General features: G+C 45.0%; 1 protein-coding gene across 2 annotated transcripts in view; it reads right to left on the minus strand.

Annotated features, from left to right (window-relative positions):
* TMEM65 (transmembrane protein 65) overlaps positions 1 to 9264 on the minus strand; it is a 31524-nt gene extending 22260 nt beyond the window's left edge. Inside the window, exons 1-2 of one of the 2 annotated variants that reach the window (XM_085221652.1) lie at positions 8667 to 9264; positions 5724 to 5963 (exon numbers count right to left, since the gene is read on the minus strand). In XM_085221652.1, coding sequence (XP_085077778.1) covers positions 5724 to 5963; positions 8667 to 9000 — 574 coding nt within the window. In that variant the 5' untranslated portion in view covers positions 9001 to 9264. The remainder of the gene's footprint in view (positions 1 to 5723; positions 5964 to 8666) is intronic. The other variant, XM_085221653.1, reaches the window with a different exon arrangement.
* Positions 9265 to 12921: the final 3657 nt, after the last annotated feature.

The raw sequence follows: 12921 nt of genomic DNA on the forward strand, positions 1-12921 counted from the left end.
AAGATCATTTGTAATGATCAAATGAAAAAACAACCAACCACCAAACAAGGTGTAGTATGTATAAGACAGACTGTGCGTCAGGACGTATTATGGCTGCAGAGGTGAATTATCAATAGTTAACATACAAATATTTAAGAATGCAAAGTAAATAAACCTCCCCTGCCCTCCCCCCCAAAATAATATATGCCAGTGATTTCATATCCCACAGTTTTGAATCAGATATGGACTCTACTGGATTAAGAATGCGTGTTGTCAGCATCACCTTAAAAAACTCACTGCGTTTGAGGAAGCAATAGCCTGCTTGAGGCACAGGTTAGTCACATCCCCAGAATTCCAAAAGCCGAGCTAATATTAAAGGAGGTTATCCTACACAGCAGGAAAATGACAATATTCCAGCTTTCCAGTTTCTGAAACAGCGCCATGACAATTTAAGGAGGAAGAAAGGAAAGGAACAAGGGTGACACAGGACAATTCACACGCGTTCAGTTTCTCCCAGTTAGAACTGTTTCTTTAGCAGCAAAAAATAAACTGCATTAAGGAGACCGACAGCGGCTTCCTTAATTACCATTTGCACGATACACTTATCTCAGTTTTTCCATTACTTTATCTTTTTATAAAATAAGAGCTTTTAGTTGCATGGCTAAGCTTTAAACAATTCCTTTAAGAAATTGAGGTCATGTTCTTCTAATACAGACTATACACCAAATCAGTATCCCTGCATTCACAGGATATACACAGAAAGATAACCCATCGCTGAAGGGTTCAAGCTACTTAGCAAGTAAAAAGTGCATTTTAAGTGGTCTTTCCAAAAGAGAGCTAAGTAAAAACAGCCCTCACGCCAGGCAGGATAGCTGCTAGGACAGTCTGTATCCCAATAGCCACAAAACGTACTGGTTTACACAGGACATATGCAGTCAAAAAACAACGGCTCAAGGCTTGAGTGGGTTTTTTTTGACCATCTAAATAAATACTTGTGCATTAAAATCGTTTTGCACACATTACATGCTTAAACACATGCAAGATCTGGAAAATAAAGTTTTCCTTTGGGCAATCTTCTCAGATTTCACCTTCCTAAAGCATTAATTACAGCAAATGGAAAAGGTGGTTAATTAAATAATTATATTCTCTAGCAATGGCATTATTCCTACATTATGTTTGGACCACAAACCAATGCATGTCACTTTCAAAAGGTGTAAGGTTGGTAACACTGAGCTTTTCCAAGTGAATAGAGCTGTTCAAATCTGAAATCTCCGGTTTGTTACAATGTAGAAATTAAGGAGACCTGCCCAGATTACCCAGGAATTACTGAGCTCACAAGATTTTCCACAAGACCAGGACACGAAACATTTCTTCAGTCCCATTAAGAGTAACTCCCAAAAGAACTATGGGAACCACATAATTCTGAGACCAAAGTCATTATAACCATATTATAAACACTGAAGTCCCAAATTTACATTAATATAAATAAGCAAAAACCGAGCCACTTATTTCTTGTAGCAATACATGCCAACTGCATCAAAATAAGCAAGCAGAAAGCCTGTCAAACAAGCAGCTTGCTGGCCATATGCAATGCCACGTCTTAGCAACACACTTGTAGTTTTTAGCTTTTTACTGTACCAGAAGTACTGCTCATCTCTGGTGACACTACTTCCTTTGCTCGCTTCTCAAGTGGTACCAGTGGCTTAGGGTATCTGGATGCTAAAAGTTTTCAAAAGCAAGATGGCAGTAAGTCACTACTTAAAATCTTCCAATCAGTCCCAGTGTGTCTGCCAGCAGGAGGGAGCCTCCATAAACAAGGAGAGCGAGTTTCTCTAGATCTTACACACATTGCACTTGCTGGCTTTCCTCTGCAAAAACACGTGGCTGTGTTTCTGCACTCAAACACGGAGCTTTAATATAGGAGAAGAAAATTGTTAAATTTATTCTAAGTTAAAGTTTCATGAAACATTTACTACACAGCTGACAACTTCCATAAGATACTATGTGGTTACTGAGATGACAACATAATAAAAAATTTAAACTTTCCTAAGCTACTTAAGTTTACAGTTCTTCTGCCACTAAAAAAAAAAAAAGAAAAAAAGAAAAAGTCCAATAAATCATAAGCATTCAAATGTAATAAAGCTTATGGAAATGTCCGATTGACAAATGCCACACAATAGTGCTGAAATAAAGAATGGAAATAAGAAATTTTCCTTCGCTCTGGAGTACATCTTAGAGATGAGATTTCATTCATGCATTTGCTGCTTTGGAGTTTTGGGGTGTGTTTTGAGTTGAGTTTTTTTTATAACTGCAATTTCAGTCTTGAAAAGTTTCTTGGGAAATGCAGCACGCCTTCTGATTAGATTTCAGCTGTATGAAACCCCTCAGCTGAGGTAACCCACACAGCACAAATCTTCCCAAGCACTTTGCCTTTTCTGGTACTGGACAACCATATTCTTGAGAGAAGACATAAAAAGAATCTGAAGAAAATTTAGCTACATTTCGTAAGAATCCAATCTGGGGATAAAAGGAACTGGAACTCCTGTCATTTCCTAAACACCAGCCTCTCCCCCCCAGTCAGGCACGTGCCCAGTGAGCTCCCAACAGGGCTCAGCACAGCCCCCCCCGGGCTGAGCTCCATCCCAGCTCCCAGGCAGAGCAGCAGGCAGAGCTCTGCCCTTCCACACTCAGGCTGGGAAAGCCACCAGGGATTTATACAATGAACACTGTAGATATAGCAGCACATGACAGCTAAGGGGCTGACTGCAGCTTATTACTTCTCCCTTCTCTTCAGCAAGTCTCAAGAAAAATAGTGTCAGAGCAACCACAAAAACAATCCAACCCAGAACTGCCTCACTGCCCTCTTTTCTGCTAGAAAAACAGCATCAGTTTCAAGCAAACAGATTTAATACTAGCAGTAATTGACATCTGGGTTGATGAGTTTTTTATAATGGTTTGTGACAGGTAACAAAATATTTAGCATTACACAGATGACCAACGTATGAAAACAGAACAATTCCATCTGCAGACATCAAAGAAAACAATAAGCAGTTGGTTCAGCACTCCTCCTCCTGTACTCTGCCTTCATCAAAAGGCTCAATGGTTTGAGAGGGGGAAAAGAAAAAAAAGAATTTCAGAAGCAAAAATGAAAAGTAATATCTGTTTCCAACTGAAGCACATTATTTCCTTCATCACGGAGTATTTTAGACTCAGCAGTGAGACCAGTGATTGCCGTGGTGTAGCTGCAATGGACCACGAGCATAAAGGCACTGTGCACAGGCAAGCTGTAAGAGTTGCTCATTTTATCAGCTTGCTGGAGCACTTCAAATTACACGCTTACCAGCAGGACTGCCAGAGGACCTTCTCTTAGAATTGCAATCAAATGCCAAAACTAAACACCCATTTCTCGACCTAGGTCACTGCAGGTAAATATCTATCTTCACATGCAGCTCAGCTCACCCACATCCATGAGGCTGTAGAGGAGAGAACTGCCCCCCTCAGGTGCCACTGTGCCTGCAGTCAGTGTGCATTAGCAAGGCTGGTCCCCTCCAAACATCCGTCAGTTCTCCCAAGAAACTTCACTGTCCATTGGAAAAAACAAAAAAAGAAATCACTCTTCAGACAAGAGAAGTAAAGCCAGAAAGCTCCAATCATGCTTTGTAGTATTAAAATAGGTTAAGCTGTACCAAAATGAGCCACTAAGATCTGGGTGGTTCCTGAAATCAAAAGGCAGATAACTGGTTTATTTTTAATAGCACAGTGTGTCTGACTCACACAAAAAAAGGAATTATTTTCATAATAATAATTTGATGCATCTAAAGAACTTTGGTTAAATATTTGGTGATATATGCAGCCTTCCAAATTCACTTCCCTGCATGAGTTGTGGAAGTAGTGGCACCTGGGCTCGAATAATAGATTATAAAGCAGAGATGCTTCTTCTGATATCAAAGTGAGATTTTGCCCAACACTAACTGTAAGTCTGCAGTACACTCATAAAGATCTTGCCACAGCTGTCAGACCAACTGCACACGCAGAGCACTGCCCTTCACTCACAGTGCTACGTTTTTCACAAAGCCATGACACACTAACTCGGAATTATGAATTATGTTCAATCAGAACGTACCAGTTTGGTCAGATTATTTGCTAGACCACGTATGGCATGACATGCCAGTGCCTTCATACAGAATCTAGCTAGAGACTGGATTCTCCAAACCCGTCAATTAAGCCAGCAAAATCCAGCTAATAAGGACACATACACCACTACCAAGTTTTTGCATGTTTTCCAATTAAGGCAGCATCGGCAAGCACAAAAACCCAAGCTATTATATTTCAGAAGGTTCTTTACTAAGTTAACATTTCACATAATGAAATGTAGCTTGATGCTCTGAAGGAAACGCACATAGTTCTTACGGGATTTTTCCCATCTCTGCAGCAAGGATGAAGAAATAACACATTCACTTATCACAATGTGAGATTTCTGAGAGTCCCTATGTAGCCACTGTGTTAGTATTATTAATGGAGAAGTGTTACATTTTGGATTGAGAACATTTTAAGCCAGCACAGATGAGAACAGCACCCGCAGCACGTCTGCTGTATGGTTATTTCTTACCTAAGCTACAGAAACCTCCTTCCTTCTGGTTACCAGGCTTGCTGCACTGCTTTAAAGAACTTTCATGAATCATTTTCTAATATACGATTGACACTAAAGGCAGAAAACCTGAGCATAAACCCTATTCCTTCCTTCTACCCCCCCCTTCATCTGTAACAGAAAACTGATGCAGAAGGTCAGAACCATTAAACCACTCCTGACATTGCCAATTCCATCTCTATATTTTCACCTTCTCCATATAAAAAAAGGAACAAGGAATACTTCACTGTGTCACCAACAAAACAAAGCCTCAACCACGGAGCACCACCTCCACAGACAGGGAAGCAGCACTATTACAGTTAGGAGAAATTGGGCAATTTGCTACTTTAGTGTTTCTGTAACTATGAAAAACACAAAATATTTAGATTCAAATCCATGTGCATCATCTCCATCTGCTGCAGCTGACATGCTTGCAAGCACAAGTTGGAATTTAAAATAAATGCTTCAAAACCCTTCCTGGGAAAATACGAGACCCTATTCACCTTTCTATTAAAGAAAAAAAAGACTTCAAAGATAACGGAAAACTAAACCTGGGCAGAAAGGTCTTGCGCTTTTCTGCAGAAAGAGCAACGTGGTGATGTTTTGACTACATTTTCAGGCAGTTAGCAAGGTAGAGATTATAGCCTCAATCAAAACGCTTCTCAGAATCCCTTTTAAAAACAATTCTATCTAGATTCAGTTTCATATCCTTCCCCCAGCTACCCCTATGCAAAAGTCTCCTGTTATTTTAACCAGGCTTCCAAGTGAGCACAGCTTCGCAGCCATCCTTCACTGCAAGCTCACAGATCAATTCGGTCCTCTGACCAAAGCATTACAACAAACAGAATCATTTCAGCACTCGTAAATAACAACAAGCTTCAGCTGCTCTCTCTCAGCTACACTTTAAACTCACTGCCCATGCTCAGCACCTGGAAGCAATAAGCATCCAGATGGAAGTTTCCATGTAAGACTGTGACAGTGTGGTGGCAGGAACAGTTCTAAGCCACGCTGCCACAAACCTCTCCCCACCAACAGTTATGCGACTAAAGGGCAAACAGATGCATTAAGAATCAAAGCATTTGAGACTCAGCTAACTGAAAGGCTACAGCTCACCTACCTGAGGACCATCCTTCAGCGCAGCAGTGAGGGCAGCAGCCAGGTTTCCCCGCAGCCTCTGCCATTAGCGGAGGCCACAGATAGTGTGTCCTGTCATATTTCATGCTAGGGCAATTAGATGGTGGAACTGCTTCCTTCTGGTGGTAGGCCTGCGAATGGGCTGAGGAACAGGCCCCACTGGGTTCTTGATTTGCCCGGGTCTCCCCATATTGCGGACAACTTGCCTGAGCTGCTATGGGGTCTGTTAGGGCACAGAAGAGGTAGTGAAGGAAGAAGGTCAAAACTTAACCCAATAAAGACCACATGAAGAAGGGTATGGACTAAGACCTCACTTTCCATATAGATGTAGAAAAGATCACAGGCACGTAACAAGCTCAAGGGCACAGAGCAACAAAACTGCATGTGCATTTCATGATTGAGGAAAGACAGATTTTCCAGACTGAAACAGGACAGCGGAACTTCCTTAGATAGGAATGTAAATGTGAAGGCTGCATTTGGACCACACCTCATTGGAAATCAACACAAGAGTAAAACCAGCAAGCCGATCTAAAGCAACCACTACTTGAGTCTCCTGCATGCTGCCACAGGATGAAAAGACTGAGCAGAAACAGATCAACCAGATCACCTTATCTATGTTGAACTAGCTCATTGTAAAAATCAGAAGTGATTACAGTTGATTGGAGCTGGAGAAAGTATTTGGAAAGTGGGGGCACAATCCCCCTCCCCCATGTGCTACTCTCAACCACAACCTGCATACGCAGTTAAAACATTTCTGTGGTCGTCATACTAACATCAGGCAACAGCAAGCATTCAAAGTGTTATTACAGTTAAGCATATGTAGTACAGAACATCGTCATCCAGTCCAGGAATCGTATTGTTTTCTTCCTAGTGCAGCCCAAAATCTATTTTGTCTGCTTCTATCACTGCCTGGTGCACTGAGCATTGATGTACATCTGATAATTGGCAAGCTGATGCCCTTCCTCACATCAAATCTGAATTCTGTCAATACCAACCGTCTGACATTAGTTCCCTTCCCTCCTTAGCTGAGGACAGCTTCAATACATGCACCCAAAAAGGAAGCCCATGCTCTGTGTGTACCTCTGAAGAATGCAGAGCCCCTGTTTTATCTGCACTGAAAGATTCCTGCGCTGTTTCCTCTCCTCTCCCTTTAATGTGATTTTAGTTCTCTAGAATATCAGGGAACATACAGGAGATACACATTATAGTTTTAACACTTTTCTTCCCTTAATTTTTATTCAAAAGACTTTCTAGAAGCTCTTGTTTATGATTTTGTTGTTGTTGTTGACCACATTTAGAAAAAAATCACTTCCCAGACAGAAAGGGTGACAGCTATATCATGATGTAGTCAGGTTAAAGAAATAATAAATGAATAAATAATGAAAGAGCTGAATAAAGGAAAAAGCTATTTTCAAACAAATCAAGTTACCAGCTGAGCAGATCAAAAAACCTGACTCTGTGGACTGCAGTCCAATGGCATTACTATACCTGGAGCAACCTGTGGGACCACAAAGCACAGAACTGAGCTTTTGTTAAATAACTGTCTCCGGTGAGATAAATGTCACCACTTCTGGTACAAATGAACTGCAGTTCTCACTACGAAATAAATCTGCAGTTTACTAATAAGGTTGTACCTAGTTATGTCTTTAAACTAATGCTTTTCTAACAGTTTTCCAAATCCTAAGCGATCAGACCCCCACAGTACATTGTACAGAAACAGATTTTCACACTGTAGCTAGCATCAATCAAGCAACAAGGTATTTAAAAGGGGCATGTGCTGAATTATCTCTGTATAGACCTTGAGACACCACACTGAAACATATGCAATATCCACAGTGTGATCCTCCAGTGATACAGAAGCACAGCAAGCAGCCCACTTTCACCTGAGCCCTAAGTGCCAAGAGAGAAACCAGCACAAAAACCTTTGGGAAGAACCCTTATAAATATTGAAAAGGACCTTTAGAGTGTTAGTTGTTAGTACTCAAAAGTTAGGGACAACATAAGCTTAAAGCACTCTTGCTACTAGGCTGGAAAACAAACAGCCAATGTCTGTCTGTCTCCACAGAACTCCTAAAAGGAACTGCTTTGGTGACCTGCTCTTGCTCCTGTGTTTACATGCAAGTGTAATGCAAACAGAGCTCAAATGTTCTGCTTCTTCATGAAGGCAGCACTCTATAGCTGACCCCTGAGCCCCTCTTTGCCCACTGTGAGGCTTCCTTAAGGCACAGAGTAGTGAGGAGCCACAGAAATGCCCTTTCCAAGGGCACGCTATGTCCAAAGTCACAAAGAGGCCTAGATCAGAGCACAGGGCTCTAGAGTGTCTGCTGTCACCTCAGCTGTAAGGCACCCTACATTACAGCTGAGCATCCGACCCAGAAATCCCGAGGCTGTAATTAATGTGATTTGGCTTGGTCAAGTTTTTGATTCGTTAAAGGGAAAGTGTCAAGTTGGAAAGAAGGGTTGGATCAAAATACATACATAATAATAATACATCAGCGTGAATTATTAGCGTTGTATAGCACTGCACTCGAAGACCTCCCTCGGCACACACAGCTACGCGAGAAGGAGCCGCTCCCAGGCAGAGCAGCGCTATTCATGAATGAGCTTCTGGAGTAGCAGCACAGATCCTCCTCAGCGCTCTGAAGCCAGCTGAGCGCCGCACGAGCAGCGGGAGGATTTCAGAGCAGACGCACATCGCTTCTCCCGTTCTGAAAAATGGCCACCCACAGCTTTTGGAAACTCCCGGTGAACAGCCGAGCACATGGAGCGCTCCGCCGGGGGAGAAGTTGCGGAGGCAGCGGTGCCCGCGGCTCGGCCCGGCTCTCCCACCCGCCGGGGCGAGACTGCTCCCCGCCCGCCCTCAGCGCGGCCCCGGAGGCGGCAGGCACGCAGGGCCCGGCCCCGCTCCGAGACGGGCTCCGCTCACCTTGCGCGATGGCGATGGACTCGAAGCGGTGCAGCTCCCGCAGCAGGCAGCTCCGCTCGGTGGAGTGCAGGCTGTAGATGAAGTCGCGGGCCCCCTGCGCCGTGTTCAGCGCCTCCATCGGCTCCTTCTTGGGGTGCGTGCCCAGCGCCCGCCCGGGCGGCGCTCCCCGAGCCGGCAGCAGCCCGTCGGAGCCGCCCCGCAGCGAGCCCAGGCGGCGGCGGCAGCAGCAGCGCGGCGGGCCCCGCAGCGAGCCCAAGCGGGAACAGGAGGAGGGCGCGGCGGGGCCCCCCGGCCGCCCCAGCAGCAGCGCCGCCCGGCCGAGCCACGCCGACATGGGGCAGGGGAAGGCGCGGCGCTCGGGCCGCCGCAAACGCCCGCCGCGGACTCAGGGGCTGCGGGACGGACGCGCCGCTCGGGGCCGGGGAAGCGCCCCAGTCACCGCCCCGCGGCCGCTCCCGCCAGCGGCGGCGGCGGTGCCGCTCCCAGCCCCGCCTCGCCCCGCCCAGCGCTCCGCGACGCCTCGGCCGCCCGTGAACCCGCGGCGGCCGCCGGAGCGCGGCTCAGAGGGCGGGCGCCCGCGGGGCGGCCTCGCGCACGCGCAGGGCAGTTCCGGGCAGCGGCGCGGCTTCCGTCGCCCTCTCAGGGCCGGCGGGCTCTCGGCTGCCCCTCCGGGCTGGGGTGGGTGCGCCGAGAGTGGCCGTTGGTTTCTGAGGAGAAGCCGCCTTGCCGCGGGCGGGGAGCCCTGTGAGGGGCAGATAGGAGCGCGCTCGGTGCTGAGCGCTCTCTGAACCCAGGCGCTGTGCTGGGCGGAGCCGTCTCAGGAGAGTCCGCAGCGCAGGAGAAAAAAGTCGAATGTAACATCAAACACTTCTCTCCCTCACCTCACCCCCCGCAATTCTTACCACTGTGCACGTCGCTAAGGTAGCAGTTAATCCATCGGATTTACTCGTGGCAATAGAAGCGTTGCCAGCACACGCTGGCGAGAATAACGGGAGATTTTCCTTTTATTGCCCATTTTCCAGGCCCTTACCTTCGGTATTGCAGTGTGCAGAGCTCAGTTTCTGCTGCACCACGCAGATGCAGTTGTGTGTGGCCTTCGTGCTTGAAGCAGGCAGTGAGATTTATGTACTTTTTTTTTATACACGCTTAGGACAAAAACAGTTTACCTGAAGGAACTAAGACATTTGTAAAGCTTTCCTACACAATTCCATGGTGCCTACCTGGGGTTAATCCAGGTAGGATTCCAAAGGCTTTGTTCAGAAAGTATTAGATTTTTTGTCATTAGACTGCAAAGAGCATCAATAACCGCAGCCTGGGACTCACCTATCGCTCACTACATGCAGAGCTGATTTGATAACCAGGTAAGGGACATCTGGAGGTGCTCACTGCCAAGCACAGGAGGACAATCGCTTTCCTGCTCCTGCTAGCTGCACTGTTTTTGATACAAGCCAGGATGCCACTGGTCTTCTTGGCCACCTGAGCACACTGCTGGCTCATGTTCAGCTAACATCCCTGGAGACTTTTCCTCTGCGCAGCTTTTCAGCCACTCTGTTCCAAGCCTGTAGTGCTGCCTGGGGTTTTGTGACCAAAGTACAGGACCTGACACTTGGTCTTGTTAAAACTCATACACTTGGTCCAGCCTATTCAGGTCCCCTGTAGGGTCTTCCTACCTTCATGCAGATCAACCTCCCAACTTGGTGTCATCTGCAAACCTGCTAAGAGTACACTGAATCCTCTCATCCAGATAATCAATAAAGGCATTAAACAGGACAGGTCCCAGTAACAATCTCTGGGGAACACCACTAGTGACTGGTCACTGGATTTAACCCCATTCACCACCTCTCTCTGGGCCTGCCAGTCCAGGCAGTTTTTTACCCAGTGAAGGGTATACCTGTCCAATGCCATCGGCTGCCAGCTTCTCCAGGATAAGTTAAAACTTTAAATGAAAAAGCAAAGTTTTCTCTACCATTCCACCACTGCAGAGATGATATGTGGTACAAAGGCAGGGATCCTGCAATAAACAGGCAGCCAACATATTGTATTCATTCAATATTATGGATGTTCACATAAAGTGTCTGAACTATAGAGAAAGAGAATAACGTAATAGTAGAAGGACAGGTTATAAAGGCCTGTTATACGGTGTTATAATTTTCACCCTGTTCAAAAAATAGTGGACATAGGAGGGTGTTGCCCACTGCTTCCAGTTGAATGCATTTTTGCCATGGAACTAATTGATTCTGTCTCTGTAAGACAAAAATTTTTCCATTTCAGTAAATCACTCTTTCATCACATATTACTGATATAGAGGCACTGAGCCTTTGATAATACTTACAACAATACTTACTTCTCATCCCTGCCAAGAAGGACTTGGGAATTCTAGTGAACGAGAAGCTGGAAATGAGCCAACAGTGTGCTCTTGCAGCCCAAAAGGCCAACGGTATCTTGGACTGCATCAAAAGCGGAATGGCCAGCAGGGACAGGGAGGTGATGGTGCCTCTCTGCTCTGCCCTCACGAGGCCCCATCTGGAGTACTGTATGCAGGCCTGGGGCCCCCAACACGAGGAGCAGCTGGAGCAGGTCCCAAGGAGGGCCACAGATATGGTCAGAGGGTTTAAGAACCTCTACTATGAAGAAAGACTGGAAGAGCTGGGCTTGTTAGAATGGAGAAAGCTCGAGGGAGATCTCATTGCAACCTTCCTGTATTTGAAGGGAGCTTTTTAAGAGGACTGACTTTTATGCAGTCTGACACTGACATGACAAGGAGGAATGGCTTTAAACTAAATGAAGGGAGATTTAGCTTAGATTTTAGGAAGAAATTCTTTACTCAGAGAGCAGTGAGGCACTGGCACAGCTGCCCCATCCCTGGAGGTGCTCAAGGCCAGGTTGGATGGGGCCCCTAGGCAGCCTGAACTGGTGTTTGGAACTGGATGATCTTTGTGGTCCAACCTTCCAACCCAGACTGTTCTGTGATACTATGCTTAGCTCCTGGGCTTTCTGTTGGAAGAGGGATATTTTCTGCTACTTTTCAGGGGCAAAATGGCAGCTGGGAATATTTTTTACTTCCAGAGAACTGTAACAACAGAGTTCGTAAGTGTTCAAAGATGATCTTAAGAAGTTTTTTAATCAGCTTTTTCCATTAAAATTGACACTTTTATATAAAAATGCAGAACACGCAATGGGATTGCCAAAAATATGAAAAATTGCCATCCAAAAAATAAGAAAACAAACTTTCCAGATGTCAAACCTTCCGTATTTCAATGACATCTTTCTTTTTATGATACATTCTATAACTGATTTTGTATTCACATAACTCTATTGCACCAGACTACAAAGGCAGAGCAAGGAAGGAACACCGGTAACTGGTAGAAAAGGATTTCATATCTTTTCTTTCAACATAGCCTTTGCCAACAGTGCTAAACCTGTATTGCAAAAAGTAATTGTTATTATGTAATAGTTATTTTGACAGTGCTTAAAGCATTGCAGGTATTTTCAGGCACTAGAAGGAGAGTTTCTTTGTCCCAAAGGGCCGCAGCCTGTAGTGCCAACCTCTGAAAGAATTCCACAAAGTGACTGTGCCAGAGTGGAGCTCCGATGAAATGGATCTGAAATCACTGACAACAGATCGGGATTTTATAACATGACCTTTAGGAATGTGAAGTGTAGGAATACCAAACACACAGAGAGGTGTAAGGACATTGTTGAAATGGACATATTATTTTATTAGGAAAATAAGCTCATTGTTTGTATGTGAAGATAGGAGTCAGGGGTTAGCAGGCTGTAAATTCTTAGCTGGGCAGAAGCCCTGCCATGTCTTTCTAAACCTATAAAATTGCTTTGAACAAATGAATGAAAATGACAGTAGGAGAATTGACAGAGAATAGACTAAATAATCCAATAGCTTTCTTTCCCCCATATTTCTTAATATTTTGTGAAAAAGTGGAATTGAAACCACTGGTTTAGCCTGACAATGTAATTAATCAGATAGAAGATTTAATTTGATGCAGCAGGTGGTGTAGAGTAGCTTTCATTAGTCCCTAACTCTCCAGCAGAGCTTTTGAACTTGCTGGAACGCCTATTTTTGACAATGATCTGAAAATGCAGAAGTTTCTCTTTATTTTCTTCTTTTCTTGCTGGTAGGTTAACTTTCTCCTGGCGCAAGTTACTGGATGAGTGACCAAACTAATAAAGCTCGTTTACACACCAAGTGACAGAATGGGGGGATGGTGGAAATTGTTGAAAATACTATATGGAAATT

Source organism: Meleagris gallopavo, chromosome 3, assembly GCF_905368555.1.
Source record: "Meleagris gallopavo chromosome 3, MGAL_WU_HG_1.1, whole genome shotgun sequence".
In the NCBI taxonomy this organism is placed as follows: Eukaryota; Metazoa; Chordata; class Aves; order Galliformes; family Phasianidae; genus Meleagris; species Meleagris gallopavo.